The sequence below is a fragment of the Taurulus bubalis genome (genome assembly GCF_910589615.1).
Source record: "Taurulus bubalis genome assembly, chromosome: 12".
NCBI classification, from domain to species: domain Eukaryota; kingdom Metazoa; phylum Chordata; class Actinopteri; order Perciformes; family Cottidae; genus Taurulus; species Taurulus bubalis.
Window position 1 is genome coordinate 18,410,795 of NC_136600.1, and position 26,544 is coordinate 18,437,338.

General features: G+C 42.0%; 2 protein-coding genes across 2 annotated transcripts; both read right to left on the reverse strand.

Moving 5' to 3' along the window:
- Positions 1-4,864: 4,864 nt before the first annotated feature.
- slc50a1 (solute carrier family 50 member 1) lies at positions 4,865-8,878 on the reverse strand. The gene is made up of 6 exons (XM_079227621.1): positions 8,764-8,878; positions 8,498-8,575; positions 8,218-8,341; positions 7,950-8,111; positions 5,340-5,459; positions 4,865-5,209 (listed from the first exon to the last, which is right to left on the reverse strand). The coding sequence occupies exons 1-6, from the start codon at positions 8,829-8,831 to the stop codon at positions 5,102-5,104; spliced, it is 660 nt and encodes a 219-aa protein (XP_079083747.1). The 5' UTR covers positions 8,832-8,878; the 3' UTR covers positions 4,865-5,101.
- A 3,317-nt stretch (positions 8,879-12,195) lies between these two features.
- Positions 12,196-22,823, reverse strand: efna1b (ephrin-A1b; the record flags this gene model as incomplete). Its single annotated transcript, XM_079227000.1, has 4 exons — positions 12,196-13,527; positions 13,674-13,862; positions 13,953-14,248; positions 22,726-22,823. The coding sequence occupies 4 exons, from the start codon at positions 22,821-22,823 to the stop codon at positions 13,406-13,408; spliced, it is 705 nt and encodes a 234-aa protein (XP_079083126.1). The 3' UTR covers positions 12,196-13,405.
- Positions 22,824-26,544: the final 3,721 nt, after the last annotated feature.

The window sequence follows — 26,544 nt, forward strand, 5'->3', positions numbered from 1 at the left end:
GATTCATAGAACATAACCAAGAAGAATAAGAAGTTTGTGAGATTAATGCAAATGTATTTATTTGGAACTTTTGGAGCCAGCTAAATGAAACTTTGAGTTCCAGTTGTGTCAAGCTCAGTTATTGAGTCTCTGAGAGGAAGATACCTGACAAATGATTTATATCTAAGGAGACATGTGTATGTTGATCCCCGCTGACAGTGTTTTGGTCCATAGGCTGTCCTCTGACAGATTAATGACTAGCTGTCCACATTTCACTTGGCTCACTGTTCCCATTCTTAAGGGCGGCAGAAGCAGAGAGGAGGAAGAAGAGGAAGGAGGAGGATGAGAGACAGGACATACTGAACCACACAATATAACCCTGAGTACACACCGGAGGGCTGCCTGTAAATCTATTTCCGTACAGAGCAAAGGTCTTTCAGCACCAACTGGTAACAGTTAAAGAGCTGGAAGCCCACATTTTTTTGCATTTTGATTGTGTGTGTTTGAGAAAAAGGAAGGTGGTCTTGCTGTGTTACCTCTGCTGCATGCATCCTTTCAGCTGTGCAACCACCAGGCCTTGAGCAAAAAAAAAAGCAGATTATAAAATCAAAACAAAGGGGAGGAGCCAGTAAAACTGAGAGTAGAAAGCCCGTCGCTACTCCTTGCACACGTTCCCCATAAATACCTACCGCAGCAACTGCATTCACAAACAACAGAGTGCACACATACATGAACATACATTAATAAGCTATGAGAGAAAGCTTCAGTATGAAAGTTAATTGTGGAATTTCATGTGTAATGTGGAATCAATTTGCTGCACATGAAGAGAGCTTGAAGTGATTTTTTTTTCATGTTTGAGAAAGCGTGTGTTGCTCTTGTAAAATCTATATAAATCTTAGACTGGCTGACAGTTTCATGAGACATACCTGATTATCACCTCAGATGATCTGAGGGCACAACACATGGCAGTCAACTGTCTGACTGCAAGTGGTGGAGCAAGACTGCAAGACCACCAAGTTATTTAAGAGGAATGAAAAGTGGTGGAAGAGATTAATTAAAAAAAGAGAGGGTGTAAGAAGATACGGGTTAGAGATATGATCTGAGGAAAGGTGAAGAGAAACACGACCGGGAGAAATAAAGACATGATGCGTGAGAAGAGCTGACCAGGGGAATAATGAGATAAACCAGGAAAGGGAGGACGGCAACAGAGACGGCTGGGAAGGGCGAGGGGCTGACAGGAAAAGAGAAGAGAGAAGCACATTCCTTCTCTACCTCTTGTTCTCTTCAAAACAGCAGCTGGGACAGGTGTGTTTTTACTGATGGTAGAAAATGCCCAGGCTGCTCACTGCCCCCCAGTGTGCCGCATGTATGCTGTGTGCTTATATGCTGAGTGTGCACACAGTCTGGGTGCACACTGTTAGCAGAGACTTTGTTGTGTGTAATTATGGGGGAAACCGGTCCCATAGATCCGACTTTGCCCATAATGACAAAAATAGACATCTGAATGCACACGTGGTGTTTGTTGGGGAGAGATTGTAAGAGACAATAAAGTCTACACACAACGTGTGTATTCCTTAAAGATACTCAGATTGTGTGTGCTGTTGAAGGAGGTCGTCTCTACTTCAGGAAGCAGAGGGATCCTGTTTGTGAGTTGTACTCATTGTTCAGCTGATTACACCCTCATCCCCTCCCACTCCCCCACACACACTCATGTACACACCATAGGCCCCATGTCAGTATTTGGCCGTCGAAAACAAAGATGTATAGCCTACACATCACCAGAAGGACCGTGCTTTGATTTCCAGAGTAACACTCAACATGCTGTCTCTTCACAATAAAGCCATAGGTTGGAATGAAGGGTGTGTCCGGCCAGTCTATCTGACTCCATGCATTGTCCTTCCAGTCTGTCTCCTTTCACAAGAAGAATGGACAACATCCCACACGCCCTTATCTTCTCCATGGACTCATCATGTACTCATTTATTTTGTCTTACTACTGCCCTTTCCTCATAAATGACTAATTTCTATTCACTTTGTCTTTGTATCTGGGTTCTGTAGCAGACCTGATGAGTCACTTGTCTGCGCTATCCGGTCCCCATTTTGTTTTGTAATACTTGTAAAGTGAACTTTCGTCATAACAGATTAAGGCAAATCCATGATATCCATGATGTTCCAATGTTTGTTTTCTACACCCTTCCAGTCTGCTTTCTCCTGCTCACCTTTTTAGCCACGCTAGCGATGGCTAGGGATAACAACATCGACAGACGAAATATTTCAACATATCTTTACTGGTTGGATCGGCAAACACAATTGTACGTTCATGCTTTCGTGGTCTGCAGATGAAGAATCAAAGTTAAGCATTTGATGCTCAGAGTTTTACTATATAGCACCACAAGCAGAAGATTTCCCTTCTGCGAGGAAATATCTCAACATCTACTGGTTGGATTGTCAAACACATTTGTGCAGACATTCATGGTCCTCAGGGGTTGTACTGACTAGTGATCCTCTGACTTTTCCTCTAGTGCCACCATGAGGTTCACATCTGAGGTTGAGAGGGAAATGTCTTGACGTTTTATGAATCAGCATAACATTTGGTTAAAGAAATACTTCACCCACTATGATCATTTAATCAGGAAATATTCTCTGTGTTACCGTGAATTCTTGAAGAAACTTAGTTTATCTTGTACTCCTCCACAGTGAATGAAGAATAGAAAAACAACAAAAATGCTGAGCGTTTAACAGCCAAACTATTTTAAAACACTCACACAATGTGTGCAGTATAATCCATGTATCATTTATCCAGTTTATCACAAACACATGCATCTTCACGAAAACCGTACTATTTAAAACACTTCCTTATCAGTAGTCTCACACTTGCACTCACTACTCGTCTTTGCGAATCCGGATGAATAGCGTGCATACGTTTGGGAAGTAGCGAGCATACGACTGGATACATAAGAGTTGGATTACACTGCATGAGTTAGGTGAGAGTTTGTAAATAGATGTTTTGATATTATTTTGCAGTCCCTGTTAACATCAGTTCATCAGGGGTTTTCTCAATTTTGGGATTCTTTGTTTACTCTGGGAATGCAAGAAAAAATATAATAATAATACATTTGATTTTGATATAGTATAGCCGTACTCAATGCACTTTACAAGGTAAAAAAGTTTTTAAAAAGTAAAAAAACAGCAGGGTGAATAATCACTATATGGTAACGTGTGGGTGAAGTAGGCTTTTCCTTTAAGAACTATGTCTCCTTCAGGATGAATTACCTTCTTTTTCTTGTTTAGCTGCCATCATACAACAGAACTACATGAGCCAAACCTAAATTTAAACTTTTCGTTTCCCAGGTTTGACTGTTTCCTACCTCTGTCTCATTTACTCATTATTCTTCTTCATCTCCTGCTCAAATGTTTCTCCTTTACTTTCCAGTTCCCACTTTCAACTGCAGCTCATTCATCTCCCACCTCCATTCCTCTCAGCGTAGTTTTCTTTCTACACAACACTCAAGTCCAGCACAATACTGTGTTGTGTCTGTGGTCTGTCAGGGAGAGGCTCTTTGAGCTCAGGAAGAGAGGCCAGTGTAACACACACACATGGGATGAGAACCACTGGTGTGGCCTTTCCCACCACTGCCCTCTCTGTATCAACAGTCACACAAACAAGCTCATTCACACTGCTGCACCATCAAACAGGCTTTTGTCTCTTCTTGCACAAACACACACATACGCGCCCATGCACACACACACACACCATACTGTACACCTACACACACACACACAGCCCTTATCTCCACACATCTGCATGTAAGCTCATTATTACGACCATAACAAAACAAAATCTTGCTACTTCAAAGGGTAAAGTGCAGTTTGCTCACTTTGCGGTACAAAAAAAAAAAAAAATCTTTCATGTCCACCATTTTCACAATTTAACAAGCAATCAGCAAATACAAGTCATTGATGGTTATGGTAAGACTTTATTTACATCCTTTAGAAGTGAGAAAATCAGCACTGACACTCGGCTGTTTCATTTGCATAACATATGTCCTTATTAAAGATAATAAGGAGGAGATAAGCAACACTCAATTACCTATAACCACCAGACACCATGGAAATAAACATCATTCATTCGTGTAAACAAACCATATGTCCTTTCTTATTTTATTTAATCTCATACATAATTCCCAAATAAAAAACAATCTATTTATAAAACAAAAGAAGATACTATTTGATCTTGGACCACATAAACAATATGTATCAAGACGGACCTAAAATATATATATAAAACTAATATAATTTACAACCACTCAATATTTTGTCTGCATGGTGATACAAAAGCTTTAGTAGCAACTCTAAAAGGGATTTGAAATCATCATCGCCTTTCCAGGGAAAATATGAAACTATATACTACATTATTCCACACATGAGTACCATAAGAGAGCACTACCTTTGTATTAAAATAGCAGCCAGCAAGTTACAACTACACACAATCTTTGGCGAGTACGAGTTAGTGACGATACAATCCAATTCACTGAATTTGAACAGACTCAAAGTCTCCTGACATGTTGGTAGATCTGTAAATGCCATTAGTCTTCAATGGCAAACATGACCTGATAGAAGGCACTTGACGGACATGGAGAGGAGAGACAGGTTTAAGAAATAGCTGTAGGCAAAAAAACTGTTGGATCAAAGACAAGTTTTTTTCACTTAATATGACAAATATAACCACGGAGGCCCATTTCCGCCAGTAAAAGAAACAAAATATGAGATAGAAAGTCTCTCTCATAGAAAGTAATTATGAGATAACAAGTAATAAGTATGAGATAGAAAGTCAAAATGATGAGATAGAAAGTGCGCATGCGCTTCAGTGTATCAGGACGGGAAAAAAAAGAAAGAAAACAAGCCAGCACTGGGGAAGCGCATGCGCACTTACTATCTCATCATTTTGACTTTTTGTCTCATAATTATGACTTTCTATCAAATTTTTTCTTTTACTGGCGAACATGGACTTCCATACACATATCTCCGCAAAGTGACAATAAGACATTATCTCCACTTCATCTGTGTCTCTATGATATAAACACACAAGTGATGGGAAAGCTTTGCTGCAGCCCTCCACGGAGTCATATATGCATAGACTTATGGGCCGGTAAACTCTGATTGACAGACCCAAATCTCCAAAACAGATATAACCTGACGAGGCTGGTGAAGATGCCAGGTGAGTTTGGAACCTGGAAGGAACACGAAAAGGAAGAAGAATTAAGGATAATGGATAATTCAAATTAGAAACAAATGTTTAAACAAATGTTGAAAGCTGCGTTTACAGCGGGGACATATAGGCGCACAGTCACGGCATCTCACCACAATATAGTAGTCGTTTAGCTGGAGGCCGTACAGGACCCAGGAGGTTGAAGTGAAGAAGGTGGCGACAGTCAGAGGGAAGGACAAGCACTTCACATCCCCACTACGCACGATCTGTACCTACAAGGGAGGGGAGACAGACGAGGACAGCACCAATCAGTTAACAGAGACTTTACAGCTAGGTTTAAACTAGACTTAGAGGGTTTTGGAAATACCAAGACATAGAAACTGCTGCTTGTGGAACATTTATTGAAATGTATAATTATGTATTGACGAGGTACAACGACCATAAGCACATTGTCTGCTTTGCACCCAGTCAGAACTTCTAAAAGACTTTTTGCACATGACCACACATGATTATCTACATTAGATCTTGACACTCCATTAAAAAAAATAAAAGCCTATGTGTTAAATAAGCCACTTAAATACCACACTCAATTATCAATCACCTGCGAAAACACCTGTAAGCAATTTGATAAATTAGAGGTTTTCTCTTTGGTCTGCACAACAATAGAGGGCAAGTTTGGAGAAAATAATTGGGTTTGAGTATATATAAGCACTGAGAACAACACTGTTTTGTTGCACTCAGCAACAAAACAGCCCACTGTAAAGGTCAGCAACTAGCTGAGACAAAAGTTTGGCATTTTTCTCATTATTTAAACAGTCTTTTCTGTCCCGTTTTGAGTGTACAACAGAGTGCAACACTCTGAATGCCTTACGGCAAATGTGTGCCGCAATCCCCATATTTAAATGAGTCTTGCATCTTTGATTAATAAGAGTCCACATGACATGTTGTAACGTGTGAGGAGAAAACATAAGTTTAACCAAGGGGATGAGGTACAAACAGACCGAGAATAACAGGAAGACACAGATGAGGGAAAAGAAACGCAGGAAACAGACTGAGGGTCGTTCAGGGCTGTGAGGCAGATGGAGGGAAGGAGGCAAACAGGATAGTAGACCGAGCGGCAAGATGATACAAAGAGACAAAAAGAAAGAAAGAGAGAACAGGGGATGCACTGGTAAATAGCTGCACGTGCAGAGTTGACTGACCTGAACAGATGCTGCCTGCTATCTTTGCAGAAGTTCAGCATATGTTCAGAAATAAAGACTGAATGTGCCGCTTACAGCTTAGTGTGTTGAAGTTAAAACTGTGAAGTTTATATGAACTTTGATACATGTAGAGAACAGCTTCCACAACACATTTAGTGCTTGGAAATGTCCGTCTGCCTAAAAACTTTAGCAAGATTTGCAAGTTGGGCATTTATTTTCTATGTTGGTCTGTAATTTTTACAGGTGAAATTGTTTATTATTATAGATAATTGTACAGCCTTGTGCCACATATTTCCCCATGTTATCTCCAGTCGTCCTGAAAATATAATTTGACTGTTTTCTTTCTGGGTGTTAATGGACAGAAAATCCGCCATGACTAGTTACCATGACTAGTTACCATGACTAGTTACCATGACTAGTTACCATGACTGAGTGCTGACACAGTAAGCTGAGTAATAACTCACGACTGCTTATCCTCTTTCAACTACTGGTGATACAAATGTAAGATATTTAAATTATCTTAAATATCTTGTCAGAATCGATATGAAACTAATTAGGGATCATTTACGATGAAATCAAAGACTATCTTGCTTCATTCCCATGGCATAAACATCTGTTTGATACATATCAGCGTTGTAACTAAGACGTTGAAGTTTGATTGACTTGAAATGGTCTGCATTTTAGCTTTATAAATGACTTTAAAGACTTGTCCATTGACAAGTCATCCAGGCTTTTCACTTCTGTATGTTACTATCGTAATGTGCATATAGCAACGTTGGTGGAAGAAGTAATTCAGTAAGTAGCAAAACCACTGTGTAGAAATACTCCGTTATAATTCAAAGTACTGGTCTATATTTGACTAAAGTAAAAGTAAAAGAATATTTGCATCAAAATACACTTTAAGAACCAAACTAAAATCTTGATGCAGAATGGCTCATTCCAGATTTATGTGTATTATGGGAAAGGTATTATGTGTTGGGGTATTTCTATTTATCTTATATACTGTGAATTTACCTCTGGAGACCAAGACAGTTTTTCCCTCATCTTTACCTTCATTATTCATTTGTTGATTATATTCTATAATCTTAATCTAGTAATTTATACTAGTAATTTAAAGTTGTCAAATACACGTAATGGGGTAATGGTAGCGGAGAAGAACTATAAAGTATCACAAAAATGTAAGTACCTCAAAATAAAAAAATACAACACTGAATGTTGTAAATGTTTGTTTCCTCATTGCATTTGTGTTCATAACTTACATTTACAGCGTGCTCTAAACACCTTTTTTTTTTAAAATACTTAACACATCAGCATGCAGTTGGCATGTGGAAAGCTATTTATTTAGCATTTGTGTTTGGAATTATGGTGCAAATATATATATATACTTTGAATTAAGAGTTTGCTTTTGCAAGAGATTTTGTATTTTGCACATATCTTTTTGTTTTTTTGTGACTTTCCACCACAGATACGGCTGGAAAGAATATATGTTGTTATCTTCTATCTTTCTTTTGACTTTGTACATGTATGTGGTGTTTGTCCGTAATGCATGTGAGCGTGTACCAGGCCGGTGAGCGGGGACAGGTACATGCTGACGGTGACCACGCTGCAGGTGAGGCCGAGCTGGCTGAGCCGAGAGTCTCCCTCTGGGAGAAACGTGGTGAAGTAGAAACAACCGCAGGTCAGCACCGTCCCTACCACGAGGGTCTGTGACATCACCAGTTTCTGAAACACACACACACACACACACACACACACACACACACACACACAGGTAAGGAGACACCAGCGAGCACACCTGAGTGGCCCCGATCTACACTCCCTCACTAACCTTCTGTTTAGTGTAGTGGAGGTAAACGATGATGTAGAGGATCTGGAGTAGAGCTCCGATAACGTTTACCAGGACTATCGTCTGATCCGGCTTCAGCATCCCATAGTACAACCAGCCCAGGTTACTATGGAAACGGGATGAGCATCAGAAGTGATGAGCGCAGCAGGACAACAATGACCTCTAAGCTGTTTTTTTTAACCTCCAATAAACACCAGAAAAGAAGATACTGAACTGATCATAGTGAAGACTCATTCACTCATTCACTCACATACACACTCACTTAAGACATGTGGTGAGGAAAGGGAGAAACTGGATATTGTCAGCACTTTTGGATTCTCTCATCTTCTTAAGGTCGGTCCTAGAAGCGCGCGCATACAAACAAACAAACAAGGTAAACAAAAATAAAGTCAACACAGACTCCATCACAGGTGCATATGCAGGTATATATCGGTTTAGACAATACTGCGCTATTGTCTCTTACCAACCAATACAGTTAGAGGACAATGCAATACGGCATGACATTAAATTATGAGAAATTCAACTTACAGCCCAGTAGAGAACATCACGACTGTGAACACGATGCAGGCCCATGACAGAAGCTGCATTGACTCCATAGTAAAACAGAAGAAAAATCTAATATCAGACCCGGTTTTGTCTTTTATGTGCAATGTCTGCTTTTAAACACGGATGATTGAATTGCATGCAAATAAAGACGTAACACAACAACACGGACGCCCTGCTCGTTTCACTGTGTTTCCGTGTTTGCAATCAGTGTGCACAGCAGCTCTGCGCTCTGATTGGCTCTGCCGCGAAGCAGGCGGGGTGGATTTACTCCAATAGGAGGCTGAAACGATGGCGGACGTGGCGTGTTACGTCATCACGTTGAAAGAATTCGGACGGTCTGGTGGATTTTAAGCTTAGTGAGATAGATGGAGGTCTGCCAGAGCGTATGCAGTGGGAATTAAAACAAATTACACTTTATTCATCCCTGGTCGTACAAAGATTTCAGTTTGTACTGTATTACCCTATGAATATGTTCACGTGTGCATGTATTACACTTTGAAAGAAATGAAGCAAAAGATGTTTTCAACTTGTATTATTTGATTTTATTCCTTTTTATCAATTGTTTAAATCTGTATTTTGTGAGTTCCCCAACCTCATGGAAGTGCCATACTAAATTGAATATGAAATCAGAATATATGTTTTTCAGACTTTTTCTAGTCTTTCCCTTTTTCTTGGGAATTACTGGATATGTTTACATCTTCAGGCCCCTAAAAATAATGCGAATGAAACAATTGGTGGAATTGTTGGAAGAGAATCTTCCTTATTTCAACAGTCAATTAGATAGATAGATAGATAGATACATACATAACAAATGTGTTTGTGGCAGCAGCAAGCAAAGTTACATAGAAGACACAAACATATTAGGTATGAAAAATACTCTCTCTCTCTCTCTCTCTATATATATATATATATATATATATATATATATATATATATATAACAAAACAGCAGAGCGTCTTACATTTAAGAAAATTAAACAATAAAGAAGGTGCAAAAATGCAAAGTATATGTAGTGTGGGATCTGGCCAGAGGTGACTTATGATAAAGTCTTTTAGCAGTTGGCAGGGATGGTCTCCTGTATCTGTCCTTGTGACAGCGGATCTGAATCAGTCTGTTGGAGAAAGTGCTCCGCTGTCATTGCAGTAGGTGCTGGAGAGGGTTATCCGGGTTGTCCAATATGGACACTCATTTCTTCAGTGTCCTTCTCTCCACCACCTGACAGTCCTGTTTGCAGCCGATGATGGAGCCGGCCTTCTTCACCTGTTTATTGAGTCTATCGGTGTCTCCGGCTCCAATGCTGCTCCCCAGCAGACAATGAGACAATGGCAAAGTCCAGAGCACTGGCCACAACAGACTAGTAGAACTTTTCCAACATCTTGCTGCACACATTGAAGGATCAAAGTTTCCTCAAGAAAAAGAGTCGACTCATCTCCTTCTTGTACATAGCGTGTACCTTCCAGTTGTTGGCCTTCCAGTTCAGTCTATTGTTGATGGAGACACCCAGGAACTTGTACTCCTCCACCATAGTGTTGCTGGCATATACTGTGGGTGTTCAAAATGATCAATAAAATACTGTGTAGAATGACACTTAAAACCCCACTCCAATGGGGTGCACCAGTGTAATTTGATTTATTTCATTCCATATATCATTTGTCAACTAGTCAGTGGACCATTTGAGCTGCAGAGTGTTATTTCATGGATATTATATCCAGCATTTTAGATGACGATTCATATTTAATCTTTTGAATTAGAACTGCAAATGACTGCCGCGTTAGCAAAGTTCAGATGAATTTTATGCCAATCTTCTAAAAAGGTGCCCATTAACTTACCTCTCTTCATCATGGACCCTCTGGTCAGCGGACTCCTCCCTCCTGTGTCCAGCTGTAAGCATCAGAGCTGCAGGTGGATGAGTCTATTAGACTTATCGCTGTGAAGCTCTCAACACAACCTTTCTCACTTACACTTCTGAAAAATCTCTCAGACTTGACCTTCATCTGCAGTATTTGATGTATAATTGTCTCCTTTCTTCTCCATCGTTTTCTTTTAGTTGCAGCTATTTTTTTCTCATTTGTTTGACATTTCATTGTTTTTCTTCGCTTAATCTCTTTTGTCCTTATTTTTAATGTCATTTCTCAACAGATGCTCTTTTGTCTGTGGTTTCTGTTATTAAATTGCAATATTCCTAAAGCTCCTCGAGGCCCTTGAAATGCATAAAGGTTTGTTTCACAAAAGGTTGTCTAATCTTTAGACCCTTTTCCTTTCAAACGTATATTCGAAATGTAATGCAATAAGTGAATAATCTATTTCCAGACATTTGAAACTAAGGCTGTAATTATAGGAATTTTACAGATGAAGATTCTACATTCATTATTAATGTTAAAGCATGATAATATTGTAGTTTTTTTGAGAACGCTTTCCTCCAACTGATCTTAAAGCAGGACAATCCCCGTTAACTGAAGATAGGAGAGTTTCATGGTTCCCCAGTATTGGGGATTTTCCTTATGTGTTGTACACATTTCTGATTTTAGGGATTCTTGCTAGTTGATTATCTCCAATTTGTGTGTTTTCATGCATGGAAGTATGTACCTATGCATCAATAACTTTAAGCTCTGATGGTACCATATTTCTCAATGGGTCCTTTTATTGTGGATACTAAAGGCTTTATATACTTCCTCATAAACCGGCAATTGTAGGTTTTTAAAGATTATTATTTGTAATTCTCCCGGTTGCAATTGGACTGCCTTTCAGGATTGTTGCACATTTCTGTCTCATTAACCTCCTGCACAGAACGACATAGGAGCTAGATTTCTGAGACTGTGTGATCATCATAAATTCAAACTATGATGTGATTATGGAAAAACAAACAACTCAGTTTTATGTCCTAGTTTTGAACGTATATGTTGCGTGGTTTTACAGGGCATGGTGACTTTTGACAGTTTTCAGTCAGCACTGAGGTTTGCAGGTAGGAGGGTGTGTGCACTGTGCTCCTCTTCATTCCAACATACCACTGTGTAGATGGAGTATGTACAGGGAAACAAAAAAATAGTGTGAGCGAGGAGGCAGGAGTGACACCGTCACACCCATTTGTCAGTTTGCTTGTGGGCCTCTCTCTCCTTTATCGCCCCCCTCTCGGTTCTCGTGTTTGGTTTTCAGACTGTGAAATCTAAGCCAGGCTAAGCTGTGTAACCAGGGATGAAAGATGGGAGAGGGCAGAGAAGAGGGGATGAGAATTGTGGTTGGGAAAGACCTGGGGTTGAAAATATGTATGGGGGGGTGGGGGAATTCAACGCATATGCCAACATATTTTGTCATCCATCAAAATGTCAATGATGTCAGCGGGATTTCAAGGCCCAGAATGAATGTGTCTAGAGCTGATGAAACCCAGAGAGAAACTTTCATTACATCACAATTTTTTTTTTATTTCACTCAAGATCTCTTTCCACATCTTTAAACAGTTTGATAGTTTTCTCTATTTACAAATTTACATATACACAGTTATAAAATGAAAACAAACATTTTTTACAGGAGAATAAACAACTGTAAATGTATTCTGGGAAGTCCTTTCAGTTTGAGGTTTGACAATGTGCAAGTGGAATCACATCTGCACATCAGCCAGTGTACCTTGTGCAGTAGAAATGAGTGAATAACCATAATTACAGAAGAGGCTCGGCTCCCTAAAACTCTGCTAGTTTTTAAATCTCAGTGCATCTGTCTCTGATGAGTGGATCTCACGCTCCGGTTCACAAACCCTTACGAAAACATGGCAGTCTAAGGGCTTGTGACACAATATTTTTATTGCTAGGGTCCAAATCAAATGCGGGTCCATTTTCTTTAATGTTCATAATCAAATATATTATAAAATGCAAAAACAAATCATGAGGTAACTCATGAGCCAAAAATAAGCTTGAGAACCACTGGTCTGAATTAGACTAAATGGATTCTTGTTGTGTTTTTTAACTGAACTGAGGAAATTTGTGATTTCAAATGTCAAATGCTTTCAGTCATCTTGTGACTGCTTTTGTATCAGACTTAAAGAGATATAAAAGACTTGAGGAGATACATAAGGGAGCTGAGTGCTACAAAACAACATGATAAAAATCCACTTTGGCAGTAGATGACAACATTTCCAATACACAGCATTTATCATTTCTCTACATGTAGAGGAAGAACAATTTCATGAACAGCTGAGATGAGGAGCGTAATGTAAATCTGTACCAATGGTGAAAACACAGGATAATGAAGACAATATACTCCTTGTCATTTTCAATTTGATATCAATCCATTAGTATTATGATCGGTTTGCTTGCAGTTTTGTTCATAAAAGAAAAAGAAAAGAGTGCACTTTAAAATGGTCACAAATGAGAATTTTCAACCAAAAAAAAAAAAGGTCCTCTTCTTTGGAACGATCAACGTTTCACATTCTCACACACACACACACACACACACACACACACACACACACACACACACACACACACACACACACACACACACACACACTGACAGTAGTCCATGCTTGTATAAAAAAAATCTGTATAAAAAAAAAAATCTCTGAGTGTTCATTCATGGCCCCAATGACCGGCATTGAGTTAGCATTGTCTCTGTTGTAAGGTGTTGCTCAGCCTTAGTGTAGCATCGGGGCTAGTAGTACTGAGACCATGGTCAGGAAAAGTGAAACGGAGACCAGCTGTGTTCCTGAACTGCCGATGCTCCTCTGAACCTTTGGCTCCATCACAGCAGGGTCATCTGAGGAAAGAAAAGGGCGGTCAGTGTTGAGTTTAATCATTCAGGCATGACAAACACACCCAGCTGAGCTCCTCTCAGACATGGGACTGTTGTGACTATTTTGCATCTGGTATTTAATTTTTTTTCTTTAGTAGAAGAATCCTCACCTGCTGGGAGCCGATTAGAGGGATTGTGAGCTCCTCCAGCAGCAGGAAACTTCTCTTTTCCTCCATCCAAGCTTTTTCCTGTATCTTCCGCCTTGGACTTATCTACATTGTTTTTTCCGGAGCCGTTAAGTCCGACAACATCCACTCTCAGCCTGAGACAGTCCTGGCCATGGTGATGCATTGGCTTGGCTGTGGAAAGTCAGAAAGAGTGGAACGTTAATACAAAACACCTTCTCAGGAGCACAATGAGTTAAAAAAAAAGTGATTCTTCATACTTACAGATATAATAATAGCTCTCTCCCTGTCTGAATTCCTTGCCCAGGGTGAAGGGAGTAAAACGCTGGAATTTCTCAGAGAATTTCTCGGGAGCGTGGGGAGCGAACGGCCGCGAGCACTCCCAACGGAGCTGGTCGAAGGAGTGAGGCTTGCACACCTCGTAGTCCTCCTTCTCCACCATGTACAGCACATAGCGCTCAGCTGCATGCGATGACACCTCGCCGTGGGTGTAGTGGGGACAGATGATGTCCAGATAGTCGTTGATACGCACTTCCACTGCGTGCTCATCCCACAGGAAGCTGCAGGGGGAGACAGGAGGAAAGGAGGAGGTTACTGACACGTGTCTCCATCTGGCACGGGAATGTTTTGATTTTGCCAAATGATTGACATGAATAACAGAGATTTGGTCTGCTTGTACACGTTTTCAACACACACCACACACGTGTTAAGAATAACAATGAGGGCTAATCACACACACACACACACACACACACAGCAGTCAGGCGTACTCACACGAATAGCACATGTTAACACACGCGCTATCACACAGGTACAGTAACTAGGGCGGAGGTCAGGCACCACATGAGCGTGTTTGTGTTTCAGTGTACTTGTGACAGCCCATCACGGTGACAGCATTAGAAACCGCCTGATCAGGTTGGACTTGTTCATTTCGTTTACAGCATCTGTCATGAGCCCTTCCACTCACGCACCTTCCTGCTCTCTTCCCTTGTTTTGCCTTCAGCACAGATTTACTTCACACCTGCTTACAATAAACACAAGAACTCCCAGTGTCCCTTTTCAGCTTCTCTGCCCGCCTTTCCATCAAGGAAAGTTTCTGCCTCACTAGTTTCTTCTCCTGGATGTTTGTCCATCAGTGTTGAGGCTCCTGTCGTGAGTCCTCACACTAAATTGCTGTCTCTATCTGAAGCTGTCACTCAATGTCTCACAGACTTCATCAAAGACGGAGACAGAGTGGGTGGAGACAGTCAGACTGTCGCCCTCTTTCTCTCTTTTCATCTTTACCCTTCATTTAGTTTTACGGCTCTTTTTGAGCCTCCCCGTCTACTCTTTGTTCACTTCCTATAGGCCTGTTTGGCATCCTACATGCAGTGTAGAGAAATGTTGAAAATCCTGCACCAAAAATGTGTGCTGATGAAGTTAATTCACAATTTTAAAAGCGATTTTCGTGGAGGGAAGTAGCAGACTTGTTGGGGCAAAGAGAAAAAACAACTGTCAGTTTCACATAACTAATGTCTTTCCATTCAAGTAAACATGATGCAGTGTGCTGTGCAGCTGTCTGGCATGTTGCTCCTGCTGTGAGATCAGCCAAAAGCCAGGAGGTGAAGAAAGATTGATACTTTCATATCACTGTGATTACATCCCAACAGGCTCTGATCCTCACCTGTAGAATGTGTTTAAACCGAAGGACTGCTTGTGGATGCTTGTGTTTAGCGTGTTGCTGAGAGTGAAAGCGACAAAAAGTGAAGAAAAAAAAATCATGTTTGTCTGCTATTGTTACTGTGTGCTTCAAGTGTGTTTGTCACGGCATCAAAGCATTGGACGTGTTGACCCCGCCCCCCGTCCTGTTGTTGTGCCTCCAGTTAGGACCCCCTGGCCAAGTCACAGACACACTGGCTCCAAACGTGGGCCTCTAACCCCTCCTTCCTGCCTCTGTATGTGTGTGTGGGGGTATGTGTGTGTTGGTTAGCACAAACCTACCTGTCAAAACAGGCTTTGTTAGCCGAGCACAGCGCCACACTTGTTATCCAGAGCTAACAGGCTGATCACCACCCTCCACTTGCAATCGCTGCTCTCTCAGAAAAGGTTCTTTGTACGTGTGTGTGTGTGTGTGTACACTCCTGTGTAGGTGTACACGCCTTTGTTTGTGTGAAAATGTTCGCGCTTCAGTGAAAGGAAGAAAGACAGCCTCTAGCAACCTAATTGGCCAAATAATCTCGACTCTCATCTTGTTCCTCTGTTTTCTTTGAGTCAGACCAGTAGCACTGGCACTTGGAGATTTCTAGCTGCTCTCTCTGAAGAAAAGAGTAGTTTTAAAACTTGTATGGGATATACCTTTTTCCCACACTGCGTCCTTATTAGTGGTCTGGCCAACCTCCACATGAAAACACAGGCTTGTCAAAAGCCAACAAAAACAGATATTATGTTGCTAATTTTATTCACAACTCGTGCTTTTAAGAAAAACTCTTCCTTTATCCTTCTCTTCACCTCCTCATTTCCCTCCTCCTCCTCCTCCTCTCCTCCATTGCTCTGGCTAATTAAAAGCGGTTAGAGGTCTGGGGCCAGCGTGTTCTAGAAGAGGAGGGGAGGAGGAATGAATGGGGTGTAATTATACACTTTCCCTCCCCAAAGACAGATTGCCTGAAGGCTAGAGGGCCCCTTCAACCCCTGTACCTTAACTCATGTGGAGATTTCACTACCCTGACTGGTGTGTGTTATATGTGTAGTCATATGACTGTCTTACGGCATTTGGGTTGTCCAAAGTTATTTTTTCTTCTTCTTCTGTCAATTGTGTTATCTTGATCAAACCATTAGCCAAAGGACTCTACAAATGTTCACGCCTAAACCTGTGTCTTTCCCTCCATCCTCCCGGTCCTTTGCGTTTCACTCATCAAAGCTCTCCACTCTGGAGGCGCTTGTATCTCCCTGCAACCACTCTGGCCTCTCACTGACAGTTCCCGGCAGAGTGAGAGTCGCATCAACGTGATAGCTATGTCGTATGCGAGAGTGAGAGCCAGGTGTGCGAGTTGTTGCAAACCTACTTCTTCCTGTGTGTTGGTCTGTGTGTGTGTGTGTGTGTGTTCATAGGAGAGGGAATCTCTGAAGACCCTTATTCAGGGCGTCTCATGCCGCAGGCTCAAGAGCACATCTGCTTATCGAGGCCTACTGATGCCTCTTGTGTGTTTCAGTGTGTGTGTGTGTGTGTGTGTGTGTGTTTTCTTGCATGTGACTGAGGTGTGGGTAAACAGCCAGGGTTGAAGGTGGCTGTAATCCTTCTTACTCTCTGCCGCAAACAGGTCATTTCTCACTAAGGAGCTACTCTTGCTTTTGCGTCAGCGGGCAAGTTGTGTGTGTGTGTGTGTGTGTGTTACAAGGGTATAAAATAGTTACGACAGTATAGGTGAGTTCTTCAACACTTGGCCTCCTCATTTAAGCTTTGAAGTCTTGCCATTGTTCTTGCACTGCCCCACTTCCATTATCTTTTTTCTTGCCATTCCTCTTTCATTTGACGTGTCTCTCTGCTGTCCTGCAATTTGTCCCTCGAGCTCTTCACTGGTATCGGTCAAACAACTGACACAGGAACTCTGTCTTTCCCGGGCCCTCTGGGGAGCCTTTCAAACTGTCAGCCGAGTTGAGGGGTTAGAGATCAGGGTCCCAACTTCTCACACTCGCCAACCTCTGAGTCAGCACTGAAGATATTTCTTTCGCATGCACAGAGCGAGTCAGCACCACTGAAACACCAAACAGATGCATCCCCCCAACATTTGCTCTACAGGTAGTCAGTAGTAAGTGTGCATATACTGGAATGTAACAATGGGGAGGGGTCTGTGGTTTGGAGGGTTAACTGTGTTCTCACAAGGCACACTCATCAAATTTCCAGTCACACTCACACACTTGTACTTTGACGTGAACACTTAATACCCTATTAATTTGCGGTGGTACGGCGGATTCACACCTCTTTTCACACAGGCCAAGGAGCTGTCAGTGGTTGTAATGGGTTTAGCTGCTCACTTGTGGGATACGCCATTACAGCCAATTTACTGTACACTGAAAAGTCTTTCCTTATTAGCTTCCAATGTAATCTACCTTCATTCTTCCTCCATCTCGTTGTCTTGCAATAAGACACAGAGTGGGAAGTATTCCTCTACTAGGCACCACTACAACCTGCTGTCTCTACTTGGATTGTAAATCCAGCACAGCTCCAGCATAGTTTCTACATGCAAATCGGTGTGCTTATTGTATATATGCATGCGTTCTAGTTAATTGAGACACTGAGAATCCTTTTGGCCCCTGCAAGATGAGCTTTTAAAATGGTAAACTTTGCCATTTCTCACTTATTCAATTCTAAACTTCTCCCCTCCCTTCATCCATCACTGTCCACTCTCTCCTCCCTCCGTCTGCCTCTCCTTTATTCTACCAAAATCAGCCCATCCCCCATCTCCCGTCTCCCGTCTCTTAACGCCGACATAATATACCACCGCTCTTCATCCAGGCTAATTTCTCAACACAAATCCCTTTCTCCAGTTCACCCTTCTCTCACCCTGCACCCCAGCCTCCGCTCCTACTCCTCCTCCTCCTCTCTGCGCCCAAAATCTTTTCACCCGGACTCTCTTTTTGTCGCCTCCTTTTCTGTATGTGATGAATAGAAGAAGGCCAAATGGTATCAAGCTTGGTTTAATATGTTTTGGGGTCACAGAGTGGTTAATCTGTGTGCCTGTGTCGGTCTTGTCTAATAGAGAGACTGACACAGACAGAGACCGATACTTCTAAGAATTTACAAAAAAAGAGACATGAAGCAACTGCAGCAAAACATCCCGTAAATACTCTAGTTTAAGTCCATCTAACAGAAATCTAGTGTCAATATGGCCTTTAGGGGGCGATGGTGGGCTATGTGTGGACAGCAAAGCCAAAGTATGCCTGAAATGCTATGAATGAACCGTGTACACATACATGCATGCCTGCCCAGACGTACTACGATAACGCTAAGCAAAGCAGGCCTCTCTAATGTTAGCAGAGCCAGAGCTGAGAGGCGCTCCGTCCTCCTCCGGTGGAAAACTACTGGGGCCAAAACAGAGGATGGTCTGTGAGAAAAAGGGGGACTGATGGAGGGAGGGGAGGAAGTCTGGACCACAGATAAGGAAGTGAGAGGAAGAGCAGAGTGAAAACAGAGATGCATGGATATTGTGATGGGGAGGACGGTGAGACACAGATAGAAAAGTATACTGTAAACTAAAATCCTCAGGTGCTGTTAGGTATACGATGCAGGAAAGTATGTGTGAACATTTATAAGCAGGTTGGGTAAGAGGACAGTTATATCAGCAGTGAACAGACACAAAGCCTTGTGATATAAGATGGACGGGATGCATAGTAAGTAAAATAGAGATGACCTATTGTCCTATGGTGATTGTAATTTATTGTTCTGTGTTGGATGGATCCCATCTGGGAGATTATGGTGGGAATGATGCACTGTGACGGCTTTATTAAGCAATTTATATATATCGTAACGGTTACACAATATAACCCACCGACCCAAATGTACAGATGTACGTACAGGCTAGAGAGGACAAAGCATAATCACCATTATATCACAGAGGCATACACTATATATATATATATATATATATATATATATATATATATATATATATATATATATATATATATATATATATATATAGACTGAAGCTTGAAGGATGATGGTTTTGTGTTAGGGTCAGATGGTCAGATTACAAGCCGTCTATGTTAGTGTGTGTGTGTGTGTGTGTGTGTGTGTGTGTGTGTGTGTGTGTGTGTGTGTGTGTGTTGTCATTCTGGTGAGATTACAGGCCTTCAACCAGACGGGACATGGGGTGGGGAGGGGGGCATAATGAGTGTAAAGAGAGACAGAGAGAGGGAACAAAATGTATAAAATGTACAAGTTGAGTGTGTGTGTGTGTGTGTGTGTGTATATGTGTGTGTGTGTGTGTGTGTGTGTGTGTGTGTGTGTATATGTGTGTGTGTGTGTGTGTGTGGGGGGGGGGGGGGGGGATCTGGACTCCAGGCCACATGTGCGTGTCAAGGCAGGCCCGGCTGCTTCAATAACAGCAAAGGCAGAGCCAGACAGACGGAGATAAACAGAATATTACATTACACCAAACTCCTGATAAAGGTACTAGGAGCATGGGAAATAAAGCCAGGACACTCTGGATGGATGAACCAGCCCAATAAGACAGAGATAGTGTATTTAGAGGAGCCTGTGTATAAGCTGCGCAGAGAAGTATAGGTCTTGCAATTGAGTCAGTAAGTAGAGAGAAAAGGAGACGGAGGGCTCGGGGCCAGTGGCCAGTCTGGGAGGAGACCCAGCTGTTAAAGAGAGGAAAAGGAGTGAAGATGGGGAGAGGGAGAGACAGGTACTGGACAGTGACACACACACACACACACACACACACACACACACACACACACACACACACACACAGCTGACAGAGTTGAGTATAGTAACAGCGGGGAGGAATGCTGGCTGTAGCTAATATTAACATCCAAGTCCTCCCTCTTGCCCCCCAGTGTGTGCAAGTGTGAGTCACACATTTATCATGTCTCGGTAAGAGTGCCTACGGTAACGGCCACTCCTTGTTATTTTATTCTGACGTTTGGGCGCGCGCACACACACACACACACACACTATGAATCATATACTCTCTGTCCAAAACAAAAATACAATTACTTCCTGTTAAAAGCTAGTAAAGGGCAGTACAAGTTCAAAGTCTCTCACACACGTACACACACTCTCTCTCTCTCACACACGATCAACACATGCAGAGACACGTAGCGTAAAAACAAGACCAGACCAGATTGAGAAAAACATGCCTCTCCATCTGTCAAGTAGGAAAACTGTACACACACACAGACACACTCGAGTATCAAACCCCTACTGGTCATGAAATTGGTGAAAAGTTGGTGAAAATAAAACACACTTATACATTGTGTTTAGAGAAACACACACACACATGCACACACACGCACACACACCTAAGCTGCTGCCAGTGTCTCTATACTCCCTGACATGAATGGGCAGACTGCTGCCATCTGGTCACTGTCCTCAACCTTAGACAAATCACTGCTGCTCAATCGGCCCAAGAATCAATTAGCATAAATTATCCACGGCCCAATGCCGTCAAAGCCCCGCTGATGGATCAACGTGAGCCTTAACAGGTGACTGATTGATCACTGGGGAACGGATCGGGGCAGGTGGGCTTTTAGCTGGAAACCAGGGAACCAGAAGACAAGAGAGATGATGGAAAACCAGAGGACAAGTGAGAGGTAGAGGAAAAGAGGAGGTTCAAGAGGGGGTCTGGGAATAAAAGGAATATAGAGGAGTAATAGAGGTTTGGCTGTAAAATGAGACACAAAAAATAATACAAGTGGCATGAGGGGTTCAGCCAATTATGGTTTCAGCTTTTAGCTCCCATTGTCTTCCCGATAATAATTTCGGTCCCTCACTTTTTCCTATTTCTCTGAACCAACAGAGAACGAGAAATGGAAATCATCCTGGTTCAACAGAACTATGACAGACGATGAGAGGAGAACAGTCAGAATAGTGATTGTGATGTGTCATTTGTTGCATGTTAAGAGTTATATTATGATTTTTCTTCTGGTTAGACAACTTCCTGTTGACAGCAGTGATAGTCCGTAGTAGAGATAGCAGACAACCCCTGGTTTATCATTAATTGAAGAAAACTTAAAAAGGTCCAGTTTCCTCTTTTATCCAAAATAGAAAGCCTCTGGTTTCACGTTTCCTCTCTACCTGTCCTTTCTGTCTCACGTGAGCCACACTTCCTCCCCCTATGTGTGGTGACTCAGGTGTAAAACTCAGGTGGGTCAGACCCAGTCGGTGAGTCACACATGGACTAACCCATGACACAAGCACTGCAGGGCTTTCCAGTAGACTTCTTATCCAATTATCAGGACAATTGTTTTCCTTGTTACAGGGGGCTCGTTTTTAGTCCTGTGTCTATTGTCATTCTTAAAGGGCAATTAGAGAGCCAGTAATGTAATCAAGACAAGACTAAAAGGCCATAATGGCTGTTGCCCTTGTTTAGTCTCGGTGGCGGATTTTAATCGACCGCTCTCTGCAGCAAAGGAGCGGGGACCGTCCTCTTGTTTCAGCTCCCTTATAAAATAATACTGTCTTTCAAGCGTGGGGATCACTCTCTCCATGCTAAAAGCTCAATAAATTGCACTGTGATATTGAGAGTTTGCGAAGCTCCATCGATCCCACTGAGTGGTCAGATAGCATTACATTTCTGACCTCAAAACAACATAATCAGCAATATGTGCCTCTTACTCTGACTGACACACACACACACACACACACACACACACACACACACACACACACACTATCTTCTTCAGTGAAAAAACCCTGTCATCTCTATTAAAGTGATTATGAAATTAACCCACAGATTCATTTATAGACTTTCCATGGCAAACACACATACATGCACACAACCACACCATACAGACAGCCTTATAGGCCAAGTTCAGACTCGTCGGTCTATTTTCTACTATTAGAGTATGTCTGTGTCTATGAGTTGCAGTTAAATATAGTGGTGAATCTGTCCATCTGTCTAGGCACCCGCTCACAAGCTTCTGCTTTTACACCCTGCTGCTGCTGCTGCTGCTGTATAGTACTAATACCCTGATCATAATCCTGCTCGACGGGTTTAAAAAAAGAGTACACACCTTAAACGTGTGTAATTGTTACATGAATGAAAACAACAACAACAAGCTTGGTTGTAACCGTTTAGGAGCGTGCGCAGACACACGGGACAATGCAGACTATTATATAGAGACTTAACATGTGGAACATGACAGACACATACTCACACAGACAGAGCAGTGAGGGATTGACGCTCCACATCAACTCACACATAAGACAACTTCAGGCACAGGCACACACGCACACGCACTCACAGACACACACACACACACACACACACACACACACACACACACACACACATACAATTAATACACAAAAGCACAGATCAGCACTTACTTTGGATTCGTGCTGTTCCAGTAGACGCTGTGTCTCTCCGCAGAGGCGAACCAAGCACCGATGCTCAGCGCCAAACACACCAGATACACACATTCCATATTGCCTCTTCTCCAACGGAAGATCACCAAGTTCAACTAGTAAGCGATGATTTAAAGATGCCTCTGTTATTGATGATGTAAATGCGTAAATACACGCACGAAAAACACCGGTGGATTTGACGGTGCTCGAGTACTCAAAGCAGTTCAGAGTGATGTGCTTAACCAAACACTGTTGCAAGTCTTAACTGGTGCACGAAAGCGCAACTTTTCTGTTTTATGTGGCTGTAGCACCGCCCCTCTATATGATGCCAGCCAATAGCTGTGAGGTAGTCTGAAGGCCCCGCCCACCTCCCGCAGCCACGGACGTTCAGCTGCTCTCGCACTTTACATCACGAACATCGAGAAACACAAAAACAACTCGAGGACCAGCCTTTAATAACCCCGTAGGAGCGTAATAAAGACATATAAATCATGTGGTGACAAGAAAAAACAATTAGATACAATAAAATGAAAAATGAAATGAATAATAAAAAATAAACACTGAAACACATATCTATCTATTTATGAGCGACTTGATTAGAATCAAATTCAGCCAGTTGTCAACAGGTTTTATCAGATGTTGAAATAAATGAAACCAATTAAAATAATATCAGGGAATATGGACCATAAAAGAAGAACATAAACATGTGTTGTATTGAAATGTACTGTAAGTATCAGTATTGCTATTAATGTTATTAAGTATCATTCTGCAGAATAGCCCCAATCAGTGTAATATGATATGATCAGATTATAGTTGTTGATGCATTAACATGCAAGCAGAACTTTGACGTTAATACTAGTTGATAATTAATAATTAGTTATTTCATACTCTGATCATATGTTTTTATTGCACAATCTTAATTTTAAGAGTAGCTAGTAACTATAGATTTTAAATAAATATAGTGAAAAGTATAATATTTAAGTAAAGTACAAGTATTGTACCTCAAATTTGCTCTTAAGTAAATGCGCTTTGTTCTTTGTACTATAATTTTTTATTTTTTATTTAAATAACTCCTTTAAGTGAATTCACACAGCCATTGTGTTATGATGCTGTCAGTTGTTGTTGGAATTGTATTTCAATGTTGTTGCAACACGGTAATGTGTGCATGTTGCATTGTATTGTGACGTACTATGTTGCAATTATATTGTGCTGAGTTGTTATGCGTTGTAATACAAGTTTGTCAACTTGTATTTTTTGTATTGTGCTAAATTGCATTGTTTGGAAATTGAGCTGCAGATATGTTGGTACCGCAGAGACAAATTATTGTGTTGTAATCATTTGAGAACCCTCTGCAGAGAGATGTGTGTGCTCTGGCAGACTGTTGTTGTCGAGGCACGCTGGTGTACTGATTACCCTTTGTCAGATAGTAAAGAATTATTACCGTCTTATCAACCAGTCTAATCTTGTGGTCTCCGCTTAGCCTCGTCCCCAGACAGGTAACTTCAGAAAACAACTTCACAGATGGAGCGGATAAACTCCAGACCAGAGGGTGTCAGCGGGATTGTGGCCCCAGCAGGAGTGGGCTTCCCTCGGGCAGGGATGGAGCCCAGCCTGGGTTAGCTGGTTCAGAGCTGTGTGTGTGTGTGTGTGTGTGTGTGTGTGTGTGTGTGTGTGTGTGTGTGTGTGTGTGTGTGTGTGTGTGTGTGTGTGTGTGTGTGTGTGTGTGTGTGCGCGTAATAGTATGTGCAGACGAGCTGAGTGTCTGACTGTCCCTAGGCTTGGCTGGGCAAGCAGACACGTCCTGGCACTCTGAGGATCACACACACACACACACACACACACACACACACACACACACACACACACACACACTCTGACTGTAGATCCCGTAGACAGTGGGGGGTTAATCGCAGTTGAGGGCGCTTTTCCGCTCAATAATGTCTCCCAAAAATCGAGGGGAAAAGGAGGAGGAAGAGGGCGGAATAAGTGAACTGATGAAGAATAATGGGTACAGGTCCAGTTCATGATAAACACTCTGTACGCAAAAACTCTGTATGATTTCATATGTTCCTGCAGCTATACCTGTAATGCCCACCGTCTTTCATTTAGCTACTGACACTAGAAACTGCTTTACACATATGTATTGATTTCCTCTAAAATGCAAATACTGTTGCAGGGACCGTCAGTTCTCTTATGCACAATACTAGGAGACTGTCCCTTGTTGCTAGTAGAACTCTGCTGCTCAAACATGATATCTCCTCATGGTACATATGCATGTATGTACTATATGACCTATATGACAGGGTAGCAAGTAAAAAAAACACACATTTTGAGATTCCCAACCCACAAATACATCTCATCACTGCTGCTGCTGCTGCTGCTGCTGAGTAAAATGGTTAGGATCATTCATGTATGTAAACAAACACAAACACAGGTGGACTCTTATGGTATAGTGTTGTAGCTGGGATGACTCTCAGAGTGACACCTAATCCTCCCACAGCCCATACAGGCCCACACAGGCTGACACAGCCAGGGAAGACCAGAGCTTCTCCGGATGACAGAGAAAACTTGATTTCTCCAAAAGGAAACTCACAGAAAAAGTGTTTGCGATGATAGAAAGCTCGACAGCTCTAAATTTGGATTAAAGGAAGTCTGGGGAAGACTTGACAGCCACACACACACCTCTCTGTGAACGGGAACCACCTTCTTTATTTCGAAGGAACTTGTCTTCAGGCGTCACAATATCTGCCACGAGTTGATCAACATGTTATGGAAATCCCACGATTACATAACTTGTGTAATTAAGTAGAAGGAAACACAGAGCGAGCGGTGCTACTGTACCTGGCAATGACTGATCTTCTCTTTTCTACTCTCTCAACCTCAGCAAATGCGTTTCCTATCAGAGGGGAACATTTGGGGAGTGAAGAGATACGAAACTAAAACAGATGGTTTCAGAGGAAGAAGATCAGTATCAGCTCAGTTAGAATACATGTTTTGATAAGAGGGGTTCAGGATATGAGGGACACAGCTATTCAGAAAAAAAAGACTTAGTCCCCTCAGCCTATTACATTTTTAGTCTTGCCCTTCTCTTCCACCTCGTCCTCTCCTCTCATCCTGCCGGCCTGAGGCGGGGATCTCTGTCTCAAAGAGGTTTCCTGAGACACACAGAAATATGAAGCAGTAGAGTTTAACAGAGACGAAAGAATACTTTAAAATGAGGCGGAGTGAAACTTTGAAAAGAAGGGTGTTGTAGATAAAAGACACATTAAAAACACTGGGCGTGAGCCACAAAGAAACATAACAAGGAACCAATCAGGGATGGGAGAGAAACCGCTTTTCAAGTGAGTCTATGAGCACATCTGCCCAAACACACGCATGTGCGTGCACAGGGGTGTATTGGGAGTTTAAATCTGTGTAGGAGTGCTGCTCTCTCTGTTGTCTGTGTTGCACGAGAAAGAACAAGACGTTATCCAGTTGAATACATTTGTGCCTCCTTTTTTTTGTCTTGATTTTACCACGTCACCACTCGTCGTGCCCTCGAGCCTCCTCCTCGGCTGCTAATGTGCCATTTCTGGCTCTCCTTCCCTGCCTCTCCCTTTAGAGAATAACCTAAGCTGTTATTGGAAAGAAAAGGTCATAGGGAAGATCAACATTATGATACAATGCAAAGGGTATAAAGGCACTTAAAGGGGCTAAATAACGGTCATATGCTCCGTATTGACTCTAGTTAATCACAGATTGCATTTCAAATAGTTGCCTTTTGTTCACCCAACCTCTGTCATTACCGTTAGCTTAGGCTTG

Coding starts and splice junctions, on each gene's coding strand:
- slc50a1 (XM_079227621.1), bottom strand. CDS start 8,831: ATGGAGTCAATGCAGCTTCTGTCATGGGCCTGCATCGTGTTCACAGTC. Junction 8,576..8,763: donor GTGATGTTCTCTACTGGGCT/GTAAGTTGAATT, acceptor GCGCGCTTCTAG/GACCGACCTTAAGAAGATGA. Junction 5,460..7,949: donor TGTCCCCGCTCACCGGCCTG/GTACACGCTCAC, acceptor CCTCCCTTGTAG/GTACAGATCGTGCGTAGTGG.